The sequence below is a fragment of the Rhipicephalus sanguineus genome, chromosome 5 (genome assembly GCF_013339695.2).
Source record: "Rhipicephalus sanguineus isolate Rsan-2018 chromosome 5, BIME_Rsan_1.4, whole genome shotgun sequence".
NCBI classification, from domain to species: Eukaryota; Metazoa; Arthropoda; class Arachnida; order Ixodida; family Ixodidae; genus Rhipicephalus; species Rhipicephalus sanguineus.
Genome location: NC_051180.1, coordinates 116583355 through 116597176, shown reverse-complemented (window position 1 = coordinate 116597176; position 13822 = coordinate 116583355). Strand labels below are relative to the sequence as shown.

General features: G+C 44.1%; 1 protein-coding gene across 3 annotated transcripts in view; it reads left to right on the top strand.

Moving 5' to 3' along the window:
* LOC119394178 (V-type proton ATPase 116 kDa subunit a 1) overlaps positions 1-13822 on the top strand; it is a 53503-nt gene that overhangs the window by 16636 nt on the left and 23045 nt on the right. For all 3 annotated transcript variants that reach the window (XM_037661440.2, XM_037661438.2, XM_037661439.2), the window contains exons 6-11: positions 3215-3341; positions 4129-4211; positions 4618-4711; positions 5170-5382; positions 6631-6781; positions 8059-8198. In XM_037661440.2, coding sequence (XP_037517368.1) covers positions 3215-3341; positions 4129-4211; positions 4618-4711; positions 5170-5382; positions 6631-6781; positions 8059-8198 — 808 coding nt within the window. The remainder of the gene's footprint in view (positions 1-3214; positions 3342-4128; positions 4212-4617; positions 4712-5169; positions 5383-6630; positions 6782-8058; positions 8199-13822) is intronic.

Below are 13822 nucleotides of genomic sequence, written 5' to 3'. Positions count from 1 at the left end.
GCAGTGGAGTTTTCTAAAAGGTCACATTTTTAAGGAGTCTTTTTTTCTTTTTTCTTCTTTCTTCTCACCGCAAGATGCCGCACAGCCCGCTTTTTTGTATTATGCCATTCTGCCTGCATGACAATGGTTGTTCCACGCAGGCTGTGTAGGGGGGTTTGGTTTTGTTCGTCAGGATCTATCAGACTGGATGTAGTGGCATGCTCTGTATCTCGCACACTGCACCTCTGACTGCCCCCTGCCAGCACATATGCAGCACTGCACTATCTGCGGGACTGCACGCATGATTTGTGTGGTCCTTCTTTTATTGACAGTGGCTTTGTATGCTACTGCTCTGTAAGGTAGGTTTGCCTCAAATGAGCTACATCCTGCAAAGGCCATGGTGAATTGGAATGTCCGAGGCATGGTGTTTGACAGGTAGTGAGTTACCTATGCTAACAGGTGTACAACATGTGTTTGTAGGATGTAACAGTCTGCTGCCCATTTTAAAGGATTCACCACACTTAAGGGGCCCTGCAACATTTTTTAACATAGTCGGAAAATGCTGCGGATCAGTTGTCAAAGCTCCTGCGAACACGCAAGCCAGATTTTACACTGCACGCAGCACAAAATGTGCAGTTTCATTAAAAAAAATGCTTCGGATATCACTCTCTCTTCTCTTGACTAACTACATGCATAGTCGAAGGAACCAACTACATAGTCCTAGGAATAGACAGAGTCATTGGCTGATTTCATGATTGCGAAATCATCCTCAGTAATATTTACATTGTTTGTTTTGAGTTCAATAAATAAAAACATACGTTTCTCACATCAGAAACACCAAAAAAGAACTATCTTAGTGCTTCCAGTCTCAATGAACGGTTGTCTGCTTGTTTTTTCTCCTATGTTCATGTAGGTGCTTGGAGCATATTGTAAAAAATCAGCTCAAACAAGACGGAACACAAGAATGGAAGGACACAGTACGAGCACTATCTAACAATTGAAGTTTAATGAAACAAAAATGAACACGATGAAAACCAACACATGCTTATGCAAAAAATTTAGATGACATCAAAGAAATGGTTGAGCTTGCGTACCTTGGAATCTTTCTTTGACGTCACCTAATTTTTCTGCGCACGCATGTGTTGGTTTTCGTCGTGTTCATTTTTGTTTCATTAAACTTCAATTGTTAGATAGTGCTCGTACTGTGTCCTTCTATTCTTGTGTTTCATCTTGTTTGCGCTGATTTTTTACAATATGCATCAATTCCAACTCGCCCACCCTTCTACCTTAGTGCTTGGAGCATGCAGCATATTCCTGCAACTTCGCTGATACTTGATGGATTTATAAAATTTTTGTGGCAAGCAATTTGTATGGCTGTAAGCTGTGATAGTGATATCATTCGATGATCATTTGCAAAAGTGTTGCAGGGCCTCTTTAAAGCTTTCATTAACTTGCTGCAGCGAAGAATCGACTCGTGAAAGATAAAAGCACAAGAAGTTTTTGACTTGCTGTGCATAGTGCTGATAAAGCAGGCATGAGCAAAATGTAGGAAAAGGAAGTGCACAAGTCAAGTCTCAGTGCTTCTTAAATTTCAGGAGAAGCACTGAGACACTGGGCACTGAGACACTGGGCACTGAGGCGCTGAGGGCACTGAGACACTGAAAACTGAACAATGGACAAGGGTTTCATTCAGGGGAAGTCATGTCTATGCATGAATTTTAATTTGCCATTAATTTTCTCTCAAGCAAATACTGTGCTAATTATTAGGCATAGAAAATGGTGCACTTTTCCTTTCTTTAGCATTTATTACATTAGGCCACTCTGGATGTTGTAGCAGCTTGTGGTGGGTAACGAAAGGTATAGATCACCGTGGTGGCAGATTGTGCATTGCACAATATGAGAACACCCCCACATAGCCACCAGTGCGTCTTTCAACATGTTGTTAGTAACTTGGTCAGTGCCCCTGCTCTATCCAAACACTAGGGACGTGGTGGAAGAAAATAAATAGAACTTCTAAACCACTCACTATATTGAGTCCACATTGGCAGTGTATCAATTGGCACTACAACTACTACAAGATAAAAAACATATTTCTGCATTTAGGGCAACTTAAGTTGCCTCTATAAGCTTTTCCTTAATTAACTGCATTGCCGAAAAAGTCAAGTAAAATTTTTTGCAGTCATGTCACATACTACTAGGCACACTCCTCTCAACTGTGGTGACACTTGAAAACTTCAGTCACCCTTACCAGCTGCCAGATTGTAAGTGGACCCCAATTCCTGGTCATGTTACAGATATTGGTCACAGATCTTTGTCACCTATAGCTTATGGCCAAAGTTAATGCATAGCGATCCCACAGAGCTGACCTACTTCAGGGACACCTTAAACCCTGAGTCACATTATTTAGCAGATTAACAAAATCCAAAGCAGGATGGTCTAAAAGGATGTTTGTAAATCTTTCTCCATCCTGCCTCTACAGTGTGGCACATATATGCTGCGATGCATAGACTGTTGCATGTAAGTGCGGTCAATCTGTTGCAAATGAGCACTCGCAGTGCAGCGGTGGCTCAAAACATTTCGTATTTTATTCTACTGTAGAGCACAAAGATTGGGCTCTCTCCCACAGTTCCCATATTTACAAGGAGACCAACTTGAATAGCAGTTGTGCAGTGAGGTGCTTCGGGTACTGTATGGTACTGTTTAATGTCTCTCAGAGCAAAAAATAGCTGAATTTGAGATGAAAACCAACTGACATATATAGTAGGATGTGTACCCAAGGTCCCATTAGTTAAGTGCCTATTGCACAATCATTAACAGGCCTGCACCCCTTTATTCTATACATTCAAACCTCGTTATAACGAAGTTGCATCTTACACGAAACTAACTTCGTTATATCTGAAAATTTCTTATAAACGTATATTCCTGACACTGTATGTACTGCAAGACTATTCTTCATTTACTTCGTTATAACGGATATACAACCGTTCGTTATAATGAGGTTTCAGTATAAATCTTTAAAAAGCCAAAAGGGGGCCCTGCCATTGAAAAATATCTTCTAATGTGAATGTAAGTTGGTAAAGCATATCCTCCTTACTAGTGTACGTATGGGCTAAGTTCGAATAAGTGTTCTTCTTCAACAATTTAGGTCTTATCAAATGTGCTCTGGTTGACAGTGTGGGATCCTGTGTGTGCTGATAGATGTTTGTGTGGTTGTCGTGGTGCTTGAATCGGCCAGGTTTGTGGCCGGTGTGGTGCTGCGGGAGCGGCTGCCATCCTTCGAGCGCATGCTGTGGCGCGTGTGCCGTGGGAACGTGTTCCTCCGCCAGGCGGCCATCGAAACCCCTCTGGAGGACCCCGTCACCGTGAGTTGAAAGCTTTTTACACTTTAAGTTCGCCTTTTATTCAGAGATTGATTCTGAGATTGTGCTGTTTGTGTTCCTTTGTCCTGTCTATTCACACTGCACTGACTTGTTCTCCAGCAGCAGTGTACCAGCTTTCCTGTGAACTAGTTGTCTTAGAATACAAAAGTATATTGGCTACAGAAACTTCTGGTATGGATGTTCGGCCAAGGTGAGAATGATGATCAGCATATGTGGACTTAATTAAACTTTGGCCTTCTGGCTTTGAACCTCAATGGATTGTGAAGCTATCGTTTGCAAAGCTAATTTGTCAATCGTGAATTAGCTGTATGGCAGAAGTCTCATTTAACCTCTGGCTGTTACACTGAAGGATTTTCAAAACATTACAGATAAAAGCAACTGTGCATAATGCAGTGAACAAAAAGACCGTACTGACTGTCTCGTACGTATATATGGCAGGCACGTACTTGAAAGTGTCTTGAATGGTTCAGGAAAAACTGCGTATAATTACGAGCAAGAAATATGTGTCTGCTCTGAAAATTTGTCGCATGGCTAGTGTGAAACGGAATCGGTCCTTAAAAGTCACGTGCATTATCTTAATGAAGCCGTGCTAATTGTAAAAAATACAATGTGCACTCCCGTTATTGGTCAGCGAAAGCAGGGCCAGATTTCCCGCGAGTGACTTAATGAAAATCTATGGAGCATTTAGAGCATTTAATAGAGTCAGCTATACTTAGTACTATGTTCTCTTACCAACAGTTTCTTTGACGCATATATTTGCTTATCCCAGGGTGACCAAGTGTACAAGACGGTCTTCATCATCTTCTTCCAAGGAGAGCAGCTGAAGACGCGAGTCAAGAAGATTTGTGAAGGGTACGAGATGACTGGACATTACCTTTCTGCATCCGTGATAATGTAAACCTCATTAGATGATGGCTTAGAGTTAAAAGCAGTTATGAGGACTGAAATCGGGTATGGAGGTCTGTCTATATGAGGATGATGTGGGCTCCTGACAGTGGAGTGCTGCTATGTGCAAGCTTCACTGATAAGGGTGTCTTCTTGGATAGCTTCTGCAAGACCTCTTTGATCGTCTTACTGTGCATGGATTCGGGAAAGGTCTGAGCACATTTCAGCTAATCTTGTCAAGTGTCGGCTCCACCGTATTTGAGACAAGGAATACACCTTTAGTATAACAGAGTTGGAGCTGTCTGAGAATGGCATGACGGCACTGTACTCGCTCATTATTTGCTTTCATGATGTTTTCATGATGTTGTTGCAGGTTCCGTGCAACACTCTACCCATGCCCCGAGACTCCAGCAGATAGACGCGAGATGTCCATTGGTGTGATGACTCGCATCGAAGACCTCAACACGGTATGTGATTGGTTACAAGGTGTGTTAGCTAACTGCTAGGGTAAAATAAAAGCTTTGAGGCACCTTGCACTTGAAGTAGCATTCTGGGCACGTTTACAGTGTCGGATCTCACCAAGCCTTGGCTAACAATGTATTTCAAGGAAGTATGAAGTATGCAGTGCTAAAACAGAAAGAAAAATGACAGCAGGTTAGAGTGTGCAAAGTGGAGTGCTGTTCTGTACATACTGAGTGTTTTAGCTATTCCCCACAAAAATCAGTCTTGGTCTTGCAGGTAGGGCTCTGAACTGAAGGTTGCTCATTCCTGCTGCAGTTAAAACTTATTTACTTGCCTTTTTTTCCAGAACTATTAGTCAATATAACCATTTCATTGCTCAACGATTGCATCTGCAGTGATGTCCTTTAGTAAATCGATTAAAACTTCTTTCTAAATGGCTTCTGCCCACTTTCGTGTCTTGTAGGTGCTGGGCCAGACACAGGACCACCGTCACAGAGTGCTAGTGGCTGCGGCCAAGAACATCAAGAACTGGTTCGTGAAGGTCCGCAAGATCAAGGCCATCTACCATGCCCTGAACCTGTTCAACTTGGACGTGACACAGAAGTGCCTCATTGCCGAGTGCTGGTGTGCCGTCTCTGACCTTGAGAAGATCCAGATGGCCCTGCACCGAGGCACGGTCAGTGCACCTTGTCGCTTTAATAAAAATGTCTTGTGAGGCCTATGTGTCACTGAAAAAAGACCCAAATTACCAGGGGCACTCTAGTACAGAGGAAAAGATCATTGCGCTCTTACAGCCTTGGATGCGCCTGTTGGAAACAGCCTTTTCTCTTTAGGAGCTGTCAGTCCTTTAATAATTTCCTATGTACTGGAAATACCAAAAACATGTAGAAAAACCCTAGGTTTCTTGCTTGCGGAGGTTTGACCTACTCTTAACCAGTGCAAATTTTGCCTTGCATCATGTACAATGGGGATGGAAAGAAATGCGAACATGCGGAATCTATATTCTCTGCTGTTTCGCATTTATTTTCAAGCGGTTGTAGCCTGGATGGTAATAAAAAGCCACTAGAGTTGTCCATGATACAATCAAGAACCATCTAGCATCTTTTTATAGCCACCAAGGTCAGAGCGTAATGAAAGCAGCGTGCCGCGCCGTTCGCGTTTCTTTCCATCCCCCCTGTGTAATGCGGTCTTGCTTTTGAGTGTCGCATTAGTCTTTTTTTATTTTAAAGGTCTGAATAAATTCGTGCACGCTGACCAAAAGGATTGCTATAGAGCGATTCTGCTGAATTGCTAAGTATGACTTTCTGAATCAACGGGTATTTGTCGCATTAAAAGGAGCATTGCACTAGAGTTCTAAGGAATTGCTTCGTAGGCTCTCGCAAAGTCTACTTTTACGTGGTGCTACATATGTATTGAAAACCACACTATGCAAAGCCCTGCTCTGCTTGGAATACATTTCTTTCTTGTCCTATTTAAGGCGTCTCTCTTGTGTGCTTGTGTATATGTTCAGACTGGAGATGTTATATAAAAGCCTGTTATGCCACATTGTGGTCATTATGAAATGTAAGCAACCACCAAAACTTTGATCTCTGTAGATGGACAACAAAATGTCTGACAAGCGAGAATTTGATGCATCGAACTGTATTCACTGGTGTGGAAATGGGTCGTGCCATCTTTTTCGCACTCGTGAAATTGGCTGACAAGGAGTTGGTTCACAGAACTGATGCCAGTTCTTATCACATTGTTTGGCTAATTAGACCACTACTCATTAAATAAGAAAACAAGGAATGGTGTTCCTGTCAAACGCTACTTGGGACTTGCAACCTAGCATCACCCCATTGGCTTTTGTGACAGCCATACTTTTGAAGAACTGTTAGGCCATTCGTGTATCCTATTACACACTTGGCGTGCCGTATTCCTCCAGGATCGTGGTGGCAACACAGTGCCGTCCATCCTAAACCGCATGGAGACCAAGGAGACCCCACCCACCTACAACCGCACCAACCGCTTCACTGTGGGATTCCAGAACATTGTTGATGCCTATGCTGTGCCAAGTTACAGGGAGGTGAATCCAGGTGAGCACAGTAGGGGTAGTTTACCTTATGATTGGCTGCTGAGCCTTTCTATTAGGCAGTTTGTCATGTTAGGCTGTGCATAGGTATCGGTTAATTGGCACAAATTCATGTTGTCAAAGTGAACTTGGCATGGATTATGAGGATGTTGTAGGTTGCCGGCGAATCTAGCCTTGCGAGATTTGCAGGCAATTGCCCCGCCCAGTTTCCCCCTTTCAGATTATGCTCAAATAATGTCCTTTTTTATTTTTTAAAGCGAAGTGCGGGCAGGCTATCAAGAAGGCGCGCGCAGCACGATGCAGCAATGCACATGCCGGTGGCCTATTAGCTATCCCACATACAGTGTTGTGCCAGGCCCCCGTATCACTACACCACACCCCAACATAAGTGTCACTGATCACCAGTGACACGTTTAAAAACTTTAAAAGTAGCCGTGACACCTCCTTCCTGAATGTCCAGGGACCACGCGGAAACACAATATCATTCACACTGTCATGCAGTGAGCCTAAATGTTGGAGTGCTTCAAAGAAACATTGGCGATTTTTCTCAAGTTCTCAGTGCAGCAGGGTAGAAAGCATAGCCGTGTGTTATATATTCACAACAGATAGCGCAAACTCATAATATATTATGTAGAACAGGAGCTTTCATGAGTGTGTAGGCTGTTTTTATCAATACCATTGTTAGACTACAAGTTGAAGCACGCTCTACATCTTTATTCCCTTCAAGGTCTTCTGTTTAATATGCCTGCTCACATTTTATTCCTTGCACTTTCAGTGCCGAAATGTTGTTTATTTGCAGATGTTGAAATTATAACAGACTGCTACTTGGTGCTTTCGTGGTCTCCTTTTTTGTAGTTTGCTAGCCTATCACTCCAATTGCCCTGAAGGATCGAAATATGAATTTGTAGCGCTGCGGTATTCTTAGTATGACCGGGAGATTAAGTAACGATAGTTACTCTGATAAGTTCGGTACTCTGAAGTTCGTTGTAAGGAAATATTTTTACATTGAAACTATGTGCAGTCAGTGTGGGATTTAAGAAATTTTCGTTTGTTTGAAGTTTTGTTGATGTGGTGTTTGTAGTAACTAGGTTTCACCATAGTATCTTTTCTTTTATGATCTTCATTTTGTATCTTTAAATGACTGTGTGCTCATGTGCAACTATGTCTAGGAGTGCACCCTTATTGTGCCATTGTAGAAAAGAAAGCTTTCTCTGCAGATTCTTTTCTTTATTTTTTAGCTGAAAATGTTAATGTCGATTTCTTTGCTTTCCTTTGCCGTAGCCCCGTTCACCATCATCACGTTTCCATTCCTGTTCGCTGTGATGTTTGGAGATGCTGGCCATGGTACTCTGATGTTCCTGTTTGCACTATGGATGGTTCTCAAGGAGAAAGCCCTGCAGGCTCAAAAATCTGACAATGAGGTTGGTGTGCCACATTCATTTAGGTTATTTTTACCCAGTTTGCTGATTAATACTCCCTTCTAAACGTACTGTACACATGTGCCACAAGCTTGAGGCCCGTGTACAGTGAAACCTCGATGATACGATCACAGCTCATACGAATTTCGGGGTGATACGAATTTTTCGTTGGTCCCGGCCAAGGCCCATTAGCGTGCAATGCAATGGAGTACGGTTGTTGCGAACCAATTTTCACCCAGTGACGTTTGATACGAACGTATGCTACCGCACAGGTACGAAGTGGTGCTGTCCGTGCTGTCCTGGAAGATGCGCCAAGCACGTGCGAGCGCGGGAACGCAAGTGTGGGCATGCGCGCCGTACCGCCAAATTGTCAGAATCACGGTGTCAGAAAAACACTTTTCTTACGGTCAGAATAAACCTTCAGAGACGCGTCACGGCCTTCGAGATTGTGTGTGCAAATCTTTGAAGCTCTTAAGGGGAGATGTGGGTCTTAAAAAATGGTTTTTTAAAAGTTGGGTGAATGGCATGAAATTTAATTCACTTATTCAGCTTTTTCTGCAGATTCAAAATCTCTAAGTAGATTTTTAATAGCTGCATTAGAACAAAAGATATGCATTTTCTAACACATATTTAAGCATACTTCTTACGGGGATTGGCAACTTTGCTTTGTCAAACACAAAAACAAAGCATGTGGCAAGATTGCCAGGAAGCCGGTCTAGCCGGTGATGCTATTTATTTTCTTATAATGTTGTTCACCAAATTATAATTCTCGATTATCAGAAATAGTATGCAGCAAAAAAATTTCACTGACATTTACGTCTATTTATTTTGCATTCAAAGTTTGTTGAAGACAATCGGATTAGCATCACCGGCTAAACCAGCTCTCTGACAGCCTTGCCACATACTTTGTTTCTGTGTTTGATGAAGCAAAGTTGCCAAAAATTCCCGTAAGACATATGCTTTTAGAGACTGCACATCTTTTGTACTAATGCTGCTACCAAAAATCTAATTATAGATTTGGAATCTGCAGAAAAAATGGGATAAGTTTGTTAAATTTCGTTCAGTTCACCCAGCTAATAAAATAAAAACAAGACCCGCGTCTCCCCTTAAGGGGGGACGCGGCTTTCGTATCGCGAAAAATGGCAAAAAAATCGATTTTTTGAAAATCACATTTTCAGTTTCTGTAGCCCTTTTTATGTCCGATTCCAAAATATCTTCACCGAAAACCGCGTAGAAGTGCTATAGAAAAATTGTTGCGCCGAAAATGTGGCGAAAATTATTGGGGAAATTGCAAAAAAAACACTGATTTTCAAAAAATCATAGCTCCGCAACGACGCCACCGGGCGCCGATATCTTGGGCTCATCGGAAAGCGCATTTCTCCGTCTTCAAATTCCCCGCCGCAGCTGGCTCCTCCCTTCAAAAACAAGCGCACAAAAAGCAAATGTTCGAAGGTCGTTTCGAGCCCTGCGATTGGCCGCGTCCGCCATGTTGCCCCATCGCGCCTCGCCATTGGTCCGATGCTCGCTCCGGGAGATCGTCGTCTGCAGCTCGTGCGTCTCGAGCTCACGGCTGTCGAAAGTCGCGCTACTTCGTGGCGTATTCGCAATCGCTCCGTGTTCACGGCTCGATGATAACTTTGAACAAGAACTACGTTTTAGTTTGGAGCTACTAGCGGAAGCTCGGTGGGATTACGATGGCGCACCGCACCCGTAGCGAACATCGCAAACGCGCGTCTCGGACCGACTCTCTAGCGTTGACTCGTCGGATCCGTGGTTGGAGGTTCTGCTTATGCGCACTTCGGACGTCGTGACGAAGAAGATCGCAGGACAACTCTTTGTACTCGCGACCACGCATTACGTACTTTGAAACATCGGGCACCGCGGCCGGCGCGCCTACTGCTCGGAGTCGACACTAGGCCTAACTCCGCTCACGGCGTCGGCACGCGAGACGAACCTCGAACTTTGCGGGCAAGAACAACGCGTTAGCGGACTCGCGGCAGTGTGCTTCTTCGCAAGGAACGAAGCGCTTCCCCCGCCGGCTCCTTGGTACAGTGGATGGTCATTTTACGCATCGGCAGCGGACTGCACGGCCAAGCTCGTCGCGCAGCGGGCGCGCGTCGGCGTCCCGAAATGTGAGGCCAAACACGTTGCGCGCATATTTTTTGTCGCCGCACCTAGGCATATTGCGCATCGTCACCGAATGCCGCCACCCAGCACATCGTGTGCCGACTTCCCGGACTATGCGGCCGAGCACTTAGAGGTGAAATAAAGCACTGGTGATGCAATTTAGGCGCGCTTGGGGCCGTGCTTGGTATCGCCGTAAGCGCCTATGAATCATCTGAAAAAAACAAAAGCCTCGCAGAAAACCGCAGAAAACCATGATGAAGCGCATCGCAGGCGAGGTTTACAAATTAGCTTGACGAGTGAAACAGGGAGATGAATTCATATCTGCCCAGTTCGCGTCTTGAATAAACTGCTAAGGAATTCCTATTCCACCAATGTCTTGGTCATAACTGCCTGTTATTTAGGAGGAAGGGATAGGTTGTCATGATGAGAGCCGCTCTTAGTATCCTATAAAAATTATTCAATGATCAATTGCAATCAAGACTTAATTATGTTAATGAGAGCATGAATACAAGAAAGCTGGCAAATCATCATAGTACATGACCTACTTGCATTACAGTATCTTGTTTTTTGTCATGTCTATTACACCACTTCATAACTTCGTTTAAAAGTCATGCTACATGTTCTTTGCATATCAGAAAAGGATTTTAAGAAAAAAGAAAGAAAACAAAGGCACAACAGATGAAAGGCCACATGTGCAGGAGGTCCAACCTTATAAAACACATTAAAGATCACAATCTTCTTGTGTTTTAGAGAAGCAAGGCACCTCAAACTAAAGGCGGGGCACTCAAGAAACTGCACATTACGAAGGACTCAAAAGATTACGACCCCAGTGCCTTTTGGTGAAGTAATATCGTTGGTACAACTTTAAAAGCCGTTTTCTCAAAACGACTTTTCTTGCTTCCTGCTTCACTTGTTCCGCTGATTTCTCACTGACCGCTGGGTCTATTTCAGTTCTGTTTTTTGTTCTATATTCCTTGAAGCACAGTTCAGGGCGTGACATTCTTGCTTTTTCAGTATGGCCTTTTGATAATTAGCTATTTGACGAGTTGCACAAAGCCTCGATGCCTGTTGCAGAGTCACCTCATGAAAAATGAAAACTAAAAAAAATTTAGTTGCAAATAAAAAAATCTAAGAATGTCATGCCCGCAATCAGACATCTTAGAATGCATAGCACTTTGAACGAGTTTCCTATCGCATTTTTTAAGCGAGTCAGACTCGGAACAAAAGCAGAAGGTGAAATATATTGTACATCAAAAAGTTGTAAAGATATATTAATGAAATTTCTACAGTAGCATTAAAAAAACATTTCAAATAAGTGTGCCAATTTTCATCAAAATCCATGAAGAAATAAGAAAGTTGGTACCGAAAGCCACGTCCCCCCTTAAGTGCCTCTGTGTGCCTTCGCGTTTAGATTACAGAGGATATTAACGCCATGCTTCTTTTTCTAACACGTCAACGCGGGCTCCTGTCGTTGTACCGTGTTTACAGGTGCATGCCTTGTACATCAGAGATCCTATGAAAGGTGGACGAGGACCAAAAGAAGACCAGGACGGTCTTTGCGAAGGAGTCACGCCTCACAGTGTCAACATGCGCGACCGTTGAGGTCGCACTTGTGCGGGCATGGCCGTAAATATCCCCAAAACATCCCCAACACCTCCATGATAACAAAATCATAACCTAAGACCGTGGTTCTGTAATTTTGTGGCCTTGATCCATCGCGTCAAAGCGCTTCTTTCGTTACTTTTACGGCACTACTCCGGTGTCATGCAAAAAAACATGCTAAAATTTTAAAGGGGCTACTGCTGTCGCGGGTCACAAAGCACCTGGTTCATTAATTAAATACGCGCGTACGGGCCATATATTTATCAGTGCTGGTATGATTGCCGACATCTATAAACTTAACTGACAATCATTCAGGGTTCTTGCGGACATTGCTGCGGCCCTGAAAAACAATAAATGAAAATGTACACCAGCTTTCTTTTGTCGCATGCTAATTTTTCATGCTTTCTGCTGATACGAATTTCGGATGATACAAATATTTTTGGTGGTCCCGTGAGATTCGTATCACCGAGGTTTCACTGTACTTAGATTTAGGTGCACGTTAAAGAACCCTAGGTAGTGGAAATTTACAGAGCCCTCCAGTACGGCGTCCCTCGTAATCGTATCGTGGTTTTGGGATGTTAAACCCCAGCAATTATATTATTGTATGTATGCATGTGCCGCAAGAGTGTGACCTCAGCATGAAAGACTTATCTTGAGTTCATCTGAACCGAAAGTTGAGAAGGCCACATTTGATCAGTAAAGTAATATGACATGGTATGTGTTGCTCAGTATCCTTTTGTTGATTCTATTTGATCTTCCAGTAGTCATTGTACTCTCTATTCATTACTGTAGCTAAACCTGGTGCAGTGCTGAAGTTGGACGCTTTGCTGATGTTAGCTGAAGGCATACCGTATTTACTCGCATAATCCTCGCACTCGCGTAATTCTCGCACCCCCCACATCGTCCAACAAAAATGCGATTTTTTTTTCCTCGCGTAATTATCGCACCCCGAAAAATCGCAGCATCAAATGTCGTCTGCTTCTTCCAGCCAATGATGATGATAGCGCGCGGCAGCCTAGCACCATCTCTTACACATCATGCATACTACCAGCGCACGGAGCCCTAATCCAATCCAGGGCCAAGCCACAAGTGAAGTTCGCATACCGAGCGCCGTGTTTAGTGTTAGTGTTCCGTTTCCGTGTCGCATGTGTAGTAGCGTCCATTCTGCAGCAACACAATGGGCCGATACGGAAGCTACACAGCTGCTTTCAAGCTATAGGTCATCGATTATGCATTGGAAAACGACAACAGGGCCGCCGGCAGGCACTTCGGCGTGGACGAGTTTTGTGTGCGCTACTGGCGACGGCATCACGAAGAGCTGAAAGCCACCAACAAAACACGCAAGGCCTTCCGTGGGCCTAAGACTGGAAAATATCCACAGGTTGAGGCGGCACTGCTTGACTACATCAAGGGTCTCCGCCCGGACGGGTGTGCCGTTTCCATCGACTTGATCCGAAACCAGGCGCGCATAATTGCCCGGAAGGAGGGCATCCCGGCTCAAGATTGCCGCGCGAGCAACGGGTGGGCCACACGATTTATGCGCCGAAGTGGATTGTCACTCCAGAGGCGGACGACTTTTTGTCAGCGGCTACCCTCGGCGTATGAGGACAAGATCGTCGATTTTCATCGATTCGTGATTAGGATCCGGGAGGAAAAGAACTTCCTGCTCTCGCAGATTGGAAACGCGGATCAAACGCCGCTCAACTTCGACATGCCTTCGAGCACAACTGTTGAACAAAAAGGTGTGCGGAGTGTGCACATAAGGACAACAGGTGCCGAGAAGCAGAGGTGCACCGTCATGCTTGCCGTAACAGCGGATGGGCGGAAGCTGCCACCGTTTGTTATTTTTAAACGGAAGACCCTCCCGAAGGCCAAGTTCCCCCCTGGAATTCATGTAC